This window comes from Cervus canadensis, chromosome 32 (genome assembly GCF_019320065.1).
Source record: "Cervus canadensis isolate Bull #8, Minnesota chromosome 32, ASM1932006v1, whole genome shotgun sequence".
Classification (NCBI taxonomy): Eukaryota; Metazoa; Chordata; class Mammalia; order Artiodactyla; family Cervidae; genus Cervus; species Cervus canadensis.
In genome coordinates, this window is record NC_057417.1 from 12607031 (window position 1) to 12621088 (window position 14058).

At 44.1% G+C, this 14058-nt stretch overlaps 1 protein-coding gene across 5 annotated transcripts in view; it reads right to left on the minus strand.

Moving 5' to 3' along the window:
- SYT17 (synaptotagmin 17) overlaps positions 1 to 14058 on the minus strand; it is an 82855-nt gene that overhangs the window by 26468 nt on the left and 42329 nt on the right. For all 5 annotated transcript variants that reach the window (XM_043456259.1, XM_043456258.1, XM_043456260.1 and 2 more), the window contains 2 exons: positions 6597 to 6717; positions 4261 to 4416 (listed from right to left, as the gene is read on the minus strand). In XM_043456259.1, coding sequence (XP_043312194.1) covers positions 4261 to 4416; positions 6597 to 6717 — 277 coding nt within the window. The remainder of the gene's footprint in view (positions 1 to 4260; positions 4417 to 6596; positions 6718 to 14058) is intronic.

Sequence of the window (14058 nt, forward strand, 5' to 3'; positions counted from 1 at the left end):
ATGTGGCTTATTACTTAGCATAATGTCCTCTAGGCTCATCCATGTATCAGTTTCCTTTCTTTTAAGGCTGAGCATCATGCCATTGTATGTATACACCACATTTTGTTTATCCATTTATGCATCCATCAGTGGACACTTAGGTTGCCCACTCCTCAACTCCCACCCCTCCTCCTCCACTCTTTTTAGCTGTTATGAATAAGGCTCCTATGAATACGAGTGTGTAAATGTCTTGAATTCTGCTTTCAATTCTTTTGGGCATATACCCAGAAGCAGAAATGCTGGATCATATGGCAATTCTATTTTTAATTTTTCAAAGAGCTGTTATCAAGCTACATTTCTTTTTTTCTTTCCTTTCTTTTTAGCGCCTACTTCCAATAACAGCCCAATAACCTAAGTGGCCAACTCTCCTCTACTTTCTAGAAGGTCTCTGGACCGCACGCTGCTGTCTCAGGAATCAAAAAGCCATTTCCCCCCCCTTTTCTTTTAAACTTCAGCTGCAAAAATTACCTGATTGAAAACTGCTGAAGAACCTCATCCCACACAGGAATGAACTGCTCAGAAAGCCCAGCGCACCGGCTAATTACAGGCTTTTACCAGGATTCTCAGCAAACGCTTAAATTGCAGATCAACCTTCTCTTTGTTAGGAAGTGTTTGGAAACATGCTAATGGGCTGGGTTTCAGATCCTTAGCCTGGAGGTGACAGCTCTTTCCCCCAGCTGATAAATAAAGCAAGTTAGAACCTCATGGATTTGAATTCAGGAGAGTCACAGTTTTGCTGAGATAGCTCTCAGCTCAATCCACATTTCTCTATTATTCCAGCCAGTGGTCTTTCTGCAAATGCCACCCCAGCGGGGATTTTCACTCAAACCTGTGGTTCGGAACCCTGACTGAGCATTAGAAATATCTGGGGTGCTTTAAAACACAGATATTTCTAAAGAGCCCAGGACCCTGGCTAACCTAGCTGAACCAGAGTCTCTGTGGTGGGATCTGGCCACTGGCAGCAGGTGAAAACTCCCAGCTGATTCCAAAGTGCAGCCAGACTTGAGACTCCCTCGCTTAGGGGGACACAGAAGTCTGCAATCCTTCCTACTCTACAAAGAACATTTTCAATGGGCTTTTAACCTGAAAAACCTGAGCTAAGGCCTTTCAAGGAGAGAAGCAGGTCTTCCACAAATGGAGAGCACAGGCCTTGTCTGATGGCCACAGCCAACAACTGACCCCTAGAGCTGGGGGTGGGGAGTGTCAAAAGAGGGATGCAGGGTGTGAGCTGGGGTTGGGGATGGGAGTGCCGCTACAGTTTGAGACTTTGGCCATATGGGTTTCACATATGGGATCCAAAGTGGCTCAAAAAATAAATAAATAAACTCAGAACTCTATGCAATATTTTCTGTCCTGTGTATTTTTCTGGGGAAGGTCCTCCAGAGTTCCTATCACAGGCTCTGATGCTCTGTCACACACTTCCACCCCTGCCCCTTGGCTTTTTATCATAGTCTGCCACATGATGGTATATGATGCAGTTACTAAAAATAAGGACTTAGATCCATCCATATCTGCATTGACCTGGAGGGACTGAACACATTCACTGTTCCTGAAACAGGAGCAAGTTTCAGAATGACGTCCACAGAATGGTCCAGAAACCTCCACAAGAGAGCAGGGATTGCTACATACACAGTTTTGGAATTCATGAATAACTCTTTAAAAAGAATTGACTCTTCCATATGTGGATGACATTTGTGTGAACAAGGAGAAAAGTGTGGAGTGGGACACACCAGGGCATTCAAGGTGGCGACTTGAGGGAGAGGGGCCTGGAAGGAGGTGAGGAAGAGAGTGTCATTTCCTGAGGGCGGGGGCTTGCTCTGTGCTTGACACAGCGTTCAGCACCGATTATGAACGGGTCTCTTTTAACCGAGGTAACAGTCCTTAGAGGTCTCCTTGTAGGGCTTCCCCGTTACACAGACCAGAGAACTGAAGCACACAGATCTTGCCCAAGGCCACAAAGTTAGGACCCAGGCTATGCAGTGAACCCCTCTGTTCTTCTGATTCTCCATTCATACACTTCCTTCAGTTGTATCACTCACAAGCATGTGACACTTCGGTCATAAAATTTTAAGTAAAATATAAAAGTGTCAGGACTTTCCGCATGGGCTCTCTCAATGCCCCCCCCCCCCCCCAATCCCTTCCTGATCTAAACATGCAATAAGTCCTTTATTCTCAGGAGGGAGGTAGAAATCGTATTCCATGCTTGGATCCAGTCTTGGTTCAATAAGGCTCCCACTGCTTGCTGGCCACCTTTACAGAGCCAATGGAATCCCTGTCTTCTATCTTGACCTGAAACACTGTGGTGAGCGGGGTCCCTGTCTGCCGGTAACTCAATCTGGACAGAAGCCATCACATGTTCTATCAGAAATCATTACCTCTGCTAGGGCAGGCGGCCCTGATTGGATGCAGACTCTCAGGGTGACAGGTCTTGAGAAACCCCAGACCAGTCTGCCTGGAGGGGTCTTGGAGCACGGAACATCTGCAGTCTTGTGGATGAGAGGCAATAAGGTGTGCAGTGGAAGCAGTGCATGCAAGGATTTTTCAGTTATGGCCTGCTTTCCTGGGAGACCTGTAAGCCAAGGATTCTAGACTGGATCTAAGCAGATGATGGTTTCCAATTACTCTGGAGCAAGACTCCTCAAAATATGAGGTCAGATCCCTAATGCCATCATGACCTTGGTGCTTGAGAACATGCAGATCCCTTGATCTTAGGAGCTAGCAAGACCAGACCTTGAATCCTCTGTACCAGCTGGAGCCCCAGGGTCAATTGCTCATGGTTTTTTTTTTTTTTTCCTTCCCTTTTTTTTAAATTAGTTGGAGGCTAATTATTTTACAATATTGTAATGGGTTTTGTCATACATTGACATGAATCAGCCATGGAGTTACATGTATTCCCCATCCTGATCCCCCCTCCCAATTGCTCATGTTTTAAGCCTCAGTCCCTTGCCCTGTAAATTGATGAGGATGATGTTAACTTGACAGGGTGGGCTATGATGAATATTAGCAATAATACAGGTGAAGTCTGTGAAAAGGACACAAGAAATAGTAACCATTACTTCTATTAACTCTATGTTGTGGTGGTGGATGAGGGCAGCTTCAAAAAATGGCTTCAGTGATCCTTACCTCCCAGTATCCACACCCTTGTTTAATCCCCTCCTCTTGAATGTGAGCTGGACCTAGTGAGTTGCTTCTAGTGAGTGGAATATGACAAAAGTGATAGGTTGTCACTTCCAAGACTAGGTTACAAAAGGACTATAGCTTCCCTCTTGCTCACTCTCTCTTCCCCCCTCATTTGCCCACTTTAAGCCAGTTGCCATATTGTAAGATGCCCTATGAAGCAGTCCATGTGATAAGTAATTGGGCAAGGTCACTGGCCAACATCCAGGGAGGACCAGAGGCCCCAAGCAAACATTCTGCAAGGAACTGAATCCTGCCAACAACTATGTGAAGAAGATTGAAAACAGATCCCCACCCGACCTTCAGGTGAGCCTTCAGATGAGTCTGCAGCCCCAGCCAATACCTTAACTGCAGCCAGAAGCACCCAGCAAAGCTATGCCTGAATTCTTGACCCGTAGCAAATATGAGAATAAATACTGATTGTTTTGAACCACTAAAGTTTGGGGTGATTTTGCAGCAACAGATAACCAATACATCCTGGAAACAGTAGATGAAATTATACTTTGGCAACAATAGATTCAGCCAGAGTGTGGCACCTGAAGTCTTTACTTAAATACCATGTCCTCTGGGAAGACTTTCAAAATCCTCCTCTCTGAGTAAGGTGATCATATTTCCTTATGTTTCCCTATTAGACCATAAGCTACTTGAATCATCATATCATCAAAGCTCACATAGTACTTAGGATTATCTCGAAGTCATAAGTCACTTCATTTTCATAACAAACCTATGAAACAAGTACTATTATTGCCCACATTTTGCAGATGACAGAAACTGAAGCTCAGAGAGGCTAAGTAACTTGCCTAAGTCTTTAGTAATTATGTGGAAGTGCCAGGACATCTGGCTTCAAAATTTGCATTTGTAATGATTATACTTTGTGGTTCTATAAATCTTTTCCAAATTCACAAATGGTAAGTCCAAACCCAGGAAGCTAGATACCAGACATGAAGTTCTTAAATATCACCCTCTCGAGATCACCTTCTATCCCTAGGACAATATGTTGAATATGTCTCACCTGTAGTTCTCAATGTCTAGAACACTACCTACCTGTAAACACTAGGCTGGCATTTTCCAGTTCTTCTTGGGGAACTTTGAAGCTGAAGGATTCATTGTAAAAGGGATCGATTGTGCCTCTTAAGAAGGATGTCTTCTTTGTTTTCACAAGCTTGAGTCCATGTACCAGCTGAATTTTCACAAATGGGTCTGAGAATAGAGTGTTGGAGATCATGAAACCCAATCCATCTGTTCATCTAACTTTCCAACCATTTGACCATTCTTTCATCTTTCATCAGTCCATCCATTCCAGGTTTTCACTCCTTTTTCATTCATCCATTTCCCCATCTATTCACATATTTTTTTCTTTTTCCCATCCAGCTTCTTCTCTGCTCACCCTTTCTCTCTTTCTCTAGCCATGCAAGATTTACTGAGCTCCCCACATGTGTCAGGCATTGTGTTAATTTTACAGATGAAGAAACTGAGAACTCAAATAGGAAATGATTTGCTTTAAGATAAGGTTCGTGGAAGAATAGCTAGACCCAGAGCCTGTCCTAGTTTTTCTGCCCTTAGAGGCCCATCATCATGCCAGTGAGCCCAAAGCCCATATAGGGGGAAATACAGATGGCAGAATTATAACTATTATTCTTAGATCACTTTACAGCTTACAAAGAAATTCATGTACATTATCTAATTTTATGTTCATCTAAACAACTCAATGAGATAAATACTGTTATCTCAATTTTTCAGACAGAGAATTGAGGTTTATAGAGGTTAAGTAACTTCCCCAAGGCCACATCATTTATAAGAAGTAGAACTAGGATTTGGTTCCAGGCAGTTTTACTAAGGAGCCCTTAATCATCCTATCATATTGACTCTCCCACTGCAGTGAATCTGAAACTCTCCAGCTTTAATACCATTCCCTCCACTGGTCCCTTCAAAATCTGTTTTTAATATGTGGTTTTTGAGAATACAAGTTGTCTTCTAAATTCAGCTGTCACTTTATAGCAAAAGTAATTTATTTTAGCTATTGCACTTAGAAAAGACTATATTTCTACCACTGAGCTGAAGAGATCCCAGCAACCATGACTACTTTCATGATAATATCCTTTGCTGTCATGGGAAAGCTACATAAGGAGTGAATGTAATCTGTTCTATTTCATTAAAAGTCACATTCAAACTGGTGTGTTACAGACACTTGAAATACAGCAGGGTTTTCAGAGCTGGTATTTATAAAGATGTATGCTACAAAAAAATTGATGCTTTTGAACTATGGTGTTGGAGAAGACTCTTGAGAGTCCCTTGGACTGCAAGGAGATCCAACCAGTCCATCCTAAAGGAGATCAGTCCTGGGTGTTCATTGGAAGGACTGATGCTGAAGCTGAAACTCCAATACTTTGGCCACCTCATGCGAAGAGTTGACTCATTGGAAAAGACCTTGATGCTGGGAGGGATTGGGGGCAGGAGGAGAAGGGGATGACAGAGGATGAGATGGCTGGATGGCATCACCGACTTGATGGGCATGAGTTTGAGTAAACTCCGGGAGTTGGTGATGGACAGGGAGACCTGGCATGCTGCGATTCATGGGGTCGCAAAGAGTTGGACACGACTGAGCGACTGAACTGAACTGATGCTACACTTGAAATGAGCTAGAAAAAGAACCTCAGAGGGTGTCCACTGGTCTCACGACTAGAAAGCATCATCAGTGCACACTACCGCCACCTGGAGCATGGTGTCTCCATTGCAGGCATAGCATCTGGAACGTGAAAGTGAAAGTCACTCACTCATGTCCCAGTCTTTGTGACCCCATGGACTATGCAGTCCATGGAATTCTACAGGCAAGAATACTGGAGTGGGTAGCCATTCCCTTCTCCAGGGGATCATCCCAACCCAGGGATCGAACCCAGGTCTCCGCATTATGGGTGGATTCTTTACCAGCTGAGCCACCAGGGAAGCCCACGAATACTGGAGTGGGTAGCCTATCCCTTTTTCAGAGGATCTTCCTGACCCAGGAATTGAACTGGGGTCTGCTGCATCGCAGGCGAATTCTTTACCAGGTAAGTTACCAGGGAAGCATAGCATCCGGATAGGCAAGTAACTTTGTCCAGGCCACATGTGTACAAGGAGGATTTAGATTTCAATAGTTATCACACCTGGTCTCGATCAAACCCCCACTTCAGAGGAATGGTATCATTTACCTGCTTCATCCTAAGAGACATCTGATCATTTATCTCTTGAACTAACAGACTAGATCTGGATACTATTTTATCCTCAAAAGGTCCTATGAGTTAACAGCATCCAGGATGTAGAAAAAGAAAATCAGGTCCCTTGTGTCGAACAAACACAGATGCCTTGCTAAAGCAATGACAGAAGGAGGGGCCACACGGTACCTGAACCTTGGCTCACATCTGTCTGAAGAAGTTGCTTGGCTCGAATGACGTCAACGTTCAGCCTCCCAGCACTCGGGAGATAATTCAGTGACAGAAGCAGCTCCCCGAGTTCTACCTCATTCTGTGGAGAAAGGATATAATCAGGAAGTTGCATTTTTCTTGTATTTCTTTTGCACCTCTCATGCAGGAAATTGATTCCTGCAGCTCACAAACGGACTTCTATGGGTGGATCAGCTGACAGAGGACACCTCTTTTTCTGACTTCTTTTAGCCTCTTTCCCCAGTCATTTTCTTCCTTCCATCTCAGAAAGTTTGTTCTGCTTTTCGAATGTGTAAGAGCAGCAACAACATAGTAGAACAAAAGCATCAATAATGATAAGAAATAAATGCCACATGCCAAATACTGTGCTAAGTACTTTATATGAAATTATTACTTCAATCTTCACATTTAACAGAAGAGGAAACTGAGGCTTGGAGGAGACAGAGGCTGAGAAATATGTCCAAGGCCACACAGCTAGAAAGTGGTAGTGCTGACACGTGGACCTAGGGAGGCTGATTCCAGACTCTCTGACCACTGTGCGATTCTGCCTTCCAGCAGGATACTGGGGAGGCAGCTCACCCTGCAGGGAAACCATCCTGCAGGCTCTCATATTGTTCTGAAGTAATTCCCAGACTTTATACTATTTTATCTGTAATATTTTAGCAGGTTGAGAAATCTGTTCTCAACTTGCAAGCTGAGCCCACAAAAAGCCTGTGCAAAGCCTGTGTTTCTAGCCTCACCACAAAGCTGGGACTGTGACATCCCTTGTTGAAGAGTATCCGTTCCTTTGCTGTTAATACAATCAAATTGTGGGAAGTTCACATACGCACCCAGTGCATGACTCCATCCTTCCAACAGTACCTAGAAACAAGAGGCCCCCACTTCTTTACCTCTGTAAACATTTTTTTAATTGTAGAAAATTTCAAATACAAATTAAATAGTCCAGTTTCATTAATCTCTATATACCCATCACCCAATTATACCAATTATCAACATATTGCAACATGTTTCATCTTGTCTGAGACCATACAGGATGCTATAACAAAAATACCACAGACTGGGGAGTTTAAAATAATAGGAATTTCTCTCTCACAGTTTTGGACACTGGAAGATCAGGGTGCCTGCATGGTTGGGTGAGGGCCCTCTTCAGGGTTGCAGACTCCTTAGCAGAGGGCTGGGAAGCTCTCTGAGTTTTAATAAGGGCACTAATCCCATTCTTGGGGGCCTCCACCTTCATGACAGCCATCTATCCACATATCCACTTCCCAAAGGCTGCACATTCTAACACCGTTACATTGCATGTGAGGATTCCAACATGTGAACTTCCCAGGGGGTGGGGGAGTGAACCACAAACATTCAAACCATAGCACATCTATACCCTGACTTGTAAAAAACTTTAGCTGCATATTTTAAACCAAGTCCCAGACATGATGTTATTTTCCCTATGTATCTTTTAGAGTGCCTTTCTGATAAGGACATTAAAACAAATATTTCAGACTTCCATGGTGATTCATGGTTGAGAATCTGCCTGCTCATGCAGGGGACACGGGTTCCATCCCTAGTCCAGGAAGATTCCACATGACACAGAGCAACTAAGCCCAAGCACCACAACTGCTGAAGCCTGCGCCCTAGAGTCTGGGCTCCACAACAAAAGACATCGCAATGAGAAGCCCATGCACTGCAATGAAGAGTAGCCCCCGTCTGTCTAAACTAGAGAAAGCCCACGAGCAGCAACGATGACCCCGCACAGCCAGAAATAAATAAATAAAAGCCCAAGCATTTTTAGTATGTGAAATTTCCAATCATATTCAAAAGAAAGCAGAAGCATATAAGGAGCTTCCTCATAGCACCATCACTCAGCTTCAACAATTACCATCACATGGCCAATCTTAATTTACCTAAACCCTCATCCAACTCCTCATCTTATTCTGAAGTAATTCCCAAACATCATATTATTTTATCTGTAATAGTCTAGCACGTATCTCTAAATGATGAGATTGATCTATCTGTCTATCCATCTATCCATCCTTTGTCCACCCACACACTCACCCACCCATAATCTCTATCTCTTCTGGTGTCAGTCATTTGAACGTGTCAATACCAAGTGGCAGCTCTAAGAACAATGCCAGGTACATGTAGATACTCAATAAACATTTGTTGACTGAATGAAGAGTCAAACCAAAATATTTCTGAACCCACTGAGTTAGTCACCAAACATGAAACAACTTTGGAAATCAACTCAGAGGATGCTGACTGGCAGTCTGTAGATACATTTTGTTTGGTTCACATCATGTTTAAACAGATAATTATTTGCTAATATTTATAAAATTTAAGAATCAAGATTTTTCACACACAAAAAAGCCTAGATATCTTGCCTTTCTTGAAAAACAGGAAGGTCTGGCAAGGCTGAGCTCACATCCCCACCTGGCAACATCTGGCTGCAATGCAGTGCCCTCCAGACATGATGTCTGGACATGTCTCTTCATGTCACGGGCTCCCCACTTGTCCTCCTTCATCCTTTACATTCTTGCTGTCCAGCTCTGGGCACACAAGCTTGCAGATTTGTCAAGAAAGAAATGGCCAACTCAGTGTCTTGAGTAATCAGAGAAGTTCAGAGCCCTTTACACATTTGCTAAGGGTTTCCTTCTTGTTCTCGAAGGCCTCGAATACACGTTTGTCCTCAGGCAAGGAATGCTGTGTATCATGCTGGTGCCCAGGCCAGGGAGAAGCCATTCGAAAGTCCCATGGGCTTCGTATCTCCCAGGTTTGTAAGTCAGAGTGATGCCTTCCCTGCTTCTAAAATGAACCAGCGTCTCATCTCATAATGCAACCGTATAAACAGGGATCAGGATTTGTATTTCAGTCAGCTGAGCTTCATAAACAGGACAAAAAAAAAGCCAGATTCAACCAATCTAGTCATCGAGGGTAGTTTGTTTAGAGATGGGCTCAACTGAGGAACAATTTAGGATGGCAAGAAATTAGCCTATATACACAGACTAGTGGTTCTCAACTGGGGACAGTTTTGTCCCCAGGGCACATTTGCCAATGTCTGAAGACATCTTGGGTTGTCACAGCTACGGTGGGGGGTGCTCCTGGTACCCCTCCCTTTGTAGAACACCCAGATCTAGTGGACAGCCACCACCCCAAATAAAGAATGACCCAACCTCAAATGGCAACAGTGCTGAGGTTGAGAAACACTGGATAGACAAGAGAAAGGGAGACAGTAGTCTCCTTTGTGATAACAAAAAGAGAGTAAATATTCTTTAACCCAACAGCTCCATCTCCAGCAGACCCTATAGACATCATCCCACAAAATGTGTCAGGATATGAGCATACAAGGGTAATGAGTGGCTTCCATTGATTGCCTGTGGGCCTACTATGTGCCTGGACTGAAATGAGACATGATGCCTGCGTCATGGAATATACGTTCTGGAAGCAGAGACAGTAAACAGACTAAAAGAAAAGTCATGACTGAGGTGATTTCAGATAATGCTGAGTATAAGGAAGAAAACTCTGGCAGGGCAAGGAAGATGCAGGGCCTTTCTGGGGAAGACAGAAATATTCTATATCTTGATTATGGTAGTTGTTTCACAGGTGCACTTGCCCCCAAATTAATAAACTATATATTTTAAATGTATGTGTTTACAGCATATGGGCTTCCCTGGTGGCTCAGATGGTAAAGAATCTGCCTGCAATGCAGGAGGCCGGGGTTCAGTCCCTGGGTTAGGAAGATCCCCTGGAGAAGGAAATGGCAACCCATTCTAGTATTCTAGCCTGGAGAATTGCAGGGACAGAGGAGCCTGGTGGGCTACAGTCCATGCGGCCACAAAGAATTGGACACAACTGAGTGACCAACACTTCCACTTTTCATTTACTGCATATAAATTATACCTCAGTAAAGTAGGGGGCGGAAATCTAAAGCAAGCACGCAGAAGAGAATATTAGCCCTTGTCAAGCCTGGGAGATGGGCAGGTGGGTATTGTATTGTTTTCTGTTAGAAATATTTCATTTAAAAACACAAATAAAAATAAATAGTAAAAAATAAATAAAAAAAGAAAAGCAGGCAGAGAGTGGTGACTGATGGGGCACACACGGGGGCTGCCACATCAGCCAGGGTGGCTGGCGGGCAAGGCCTCTCTGTGAGGGGAGATTGTTCAGTTCAGCTCAGTTCAGTTGCTCAGTCGTGTCCGGCTCTTTGCGACCCCATGAACTGCAGCACGCCAGGCCTCCCTGTCCATCACCAACTCCCGGAGTCCACCCAAACCCATGTCCATTGAGTCGGTGATGCCATCCAGCCATCTCATCCTCTGTCGTCCCCTTCGCTTCCTGCCTTCAGTCTTTCCCAGCATCAGGGTCTTTTCAAAAGAGTCAGTCCTTCGCATTAAGTGGCCAAAGCACTGGAGTTTCAGCTTCAACATCAGTCCTTCCAATGAACACCCAGGACTGAGCTCCTTCAGGATGGACTGGTTGGATCTCCTTGCAGTCCAAGGGACTCTCAAGAGTCTTCTCCAACACCACAGTTCAAAAGCATCAATTCTTCGGTGCTCAGCTTTCTTTATAGTCCAACTCTCACATCCATACATGACCACTGGAAAAACCATAGCCTTTACTAGACGGACCTTTGTTGACAAAGTAACGTCTCTGCTTTTTAATATGCTGTCTCGGTTGGTCATAACTTTCCTTCCAAGGAGTAAGTGTCTTTTAATTTCATGGCTGCAATCACCATCTGCAGTGATTTTAGAGCCCCCCCAAAATAAAGTCTGACACTGTTTCCACTGAGGGGAGATTGGAAGCATGTTAAGTGCAGAGGGGGACATGCCAGGCAGAGAGAAGAACAAGTGAAAAGAGGGAGAAACAAAGCCAGTGGGTTTGAGAGCAGAGGGAAGGCCAGGGAGGGTGAGAGGAGATGGATTCTGGAAGGGTCCATGGAGCCAGAGAAAGCTGCCCTGTGGCTGACCTAGTGGAAGCCTGCTCAAGCCCCAGCTGCCAGTGCAAAGACATGGATGAAGAGAGAGGGACCCGAGGCCAGTTCCCAGCCCTCAGCTCCTAAGAGGCCCTCAAGCCCTCTCTAAGTAGAGTGCTTCCTGGAGAGGGCTGCTCGCCTCCTCCCCGGGGCCATTGACTGAACCCTCAACAAGGCAGCTTCCCGGTGTCATCACCTTTCTGAGAAGGTTGTTTTTCATCTAAAGGGAAAAAAAAGTGAAGCTCTTTTAGCCTTCACTCCATTAGTAGGACACAAGCTGGCAGCCCTCTCCCGGTGCCCCCACCCCCACCCCACACAAGCACATCAAGGTTTTCATGCGCTGTTTTTCCAGGAAAGCAGGTCCATTGATCTAGCCGTGCTTTCTGTCTCAGGATTGATCAACTTGCAAGACAGTTGTCTGGAATTCGGGGAACAGCTGGTAGAAATAAAAAGGGAGACTAACTGAGCAATATCGAAGGCTTGATTTATTTAACAAACATTTATTCAACAGTTACTGGGGCCTGGGCCTGGGAAGTCATGAACATGGTAATTACAGCAAACCTTTACTAAGAAAGCACCCTGGACCAGGCACGGATCCTGGCAAGCTAAGGCTCAATCTCATTTCTTCCCCTAATAGCCTAGAGATTTCCATTTCACAGATGAAGAGATTCTAGCTCAGGGGCACCAATGAGGAAGGACAGGAGGCAAGCTCAGTCCCTGTATTAACTCTCATGTCGTGTTGCTGCTGATTAAAGCATGATCCCAGCCATCAAGTCAGTCGGCTGGGGAAGACTAGGGAAAATATGGGAAAAAAAAGAAAAGAATAAGTGTTGGCACAGATGTGGAGACATTGGAACCCTGTACACTGCTGCTGGGCACGTAAAATGCTATAGCCACTCTTCTACTAAACAGTTTGGCCATTCTATGAAACATACAGATATGGTATGACCCAGCAATTTCGCTCCTAGGTATATACCCAAGAGAACAGAAAAATGTGCACATGAATTTCACAGTTGCACTATTCATAGTAGCCAAAGGGGGAAACAGTTCAAATGTTCATCAATGGATGAATGGATTAACAAAATATGATATATTCATACAACGCTGTTATTCAGTCATGAAAACGAATGAAGTAGTGATACGTGCTTCAGTATTGTGTAGATGAGCCTCAGAAACATGCTAGGTGAAAGAAGCCAGACACAAAATTACACATTGTGTGGTTCCATTTATGAGATACCCAGAATCAGTAAATCCATAGAGACAAAAATCAGATTAGTGGTTGCCAGGATCTGGGAGGAAGGGAAGATGGGAGTGACTGCTTAGTGGGTACAGGGTCCTCCCTGGAGATAGAAATGTTTTGGAATGAAAGGTGACAGTCTTACAACACCGAGAATGTACTAAGTGCCACTGAAATGTACACTTTCAGATGGTTAAACTGATGTTATGTGAATTTCACCTCAATTAAAAAAATATAATATGGCCTAGGTGTTAATAAGCCATGTGAACCAGACCGAGTAGAAGACTGAAGCACAATCCACTCTGGGAAGGGGTGTGATCAGGGAAGACTTCTTCACTCAGGATGCATTTGAATTAATCCCTAACAGACAGGTAGGATGTGTTGATTCAGCTGATCATGGCAGTCACTTCAAAACACATACAAAATACATACAAAATTCTATATATGTCATCACATTGTATACCTTAAACTTACACAGTGTTAGATGTCAATTATATCTCAATAAAGTTAGAAGAAAGAAAGAGAAGTAGGATTTTGTCCAGCAAATGTTGCAGGAAGGGGCACCTCTTGCAGATAAAACAGAATGAAGGAGTCCTTCACTGCGGCTGTGGCACCCTTTGCTGCTCTGGTCCTGAACAATCTTGATGTTTCAAACATAAAGTCCTGAGGTGTTGCTGTTGTTTCATTGTTAAGAAGTATCCAACTCTTTTGCAACCCCATGGACTGTGGCCCACCAGGCTCCTCTGTCCTTGGATTTCCAAGTAACTTGCTATTAATAACAAAGTAGCCAAAGAGGATTAATAATTTATATTTCTCAAATAAATTAGTGAGGATTCTCTTTACAAATAAGGGCTTCCCAGGTGGCTCAGTGGGTAAAGAATCCCCCTGCAATGCAGGAGACACAGAAGATGCAGGTTTGATCCCTGGGTTGGGAAGATCCTTGGAGAATGAAATAGCAACCCACTCCAGTATTCTTGCCTGGGAAATCTCATGGACAGAGGAGCCTGGCGGGCTACAGCCCTTGGGGTCACAAAGAGTTGAACACGACTGAAGCAAATGAGCATTTGTTAGGGCTCATTACAGGTAATATTATCTTCACTCATTTGCATTCTTGGTTTTTGTCTGTTTCTGTTTTTTAAGTGGGAAAGACAATGCTGGCAGAAGAAGTATACTCTGAGCCCCTACAAGTGGGGAATGCCCCCCATCTCCACTCCAAATAAAAA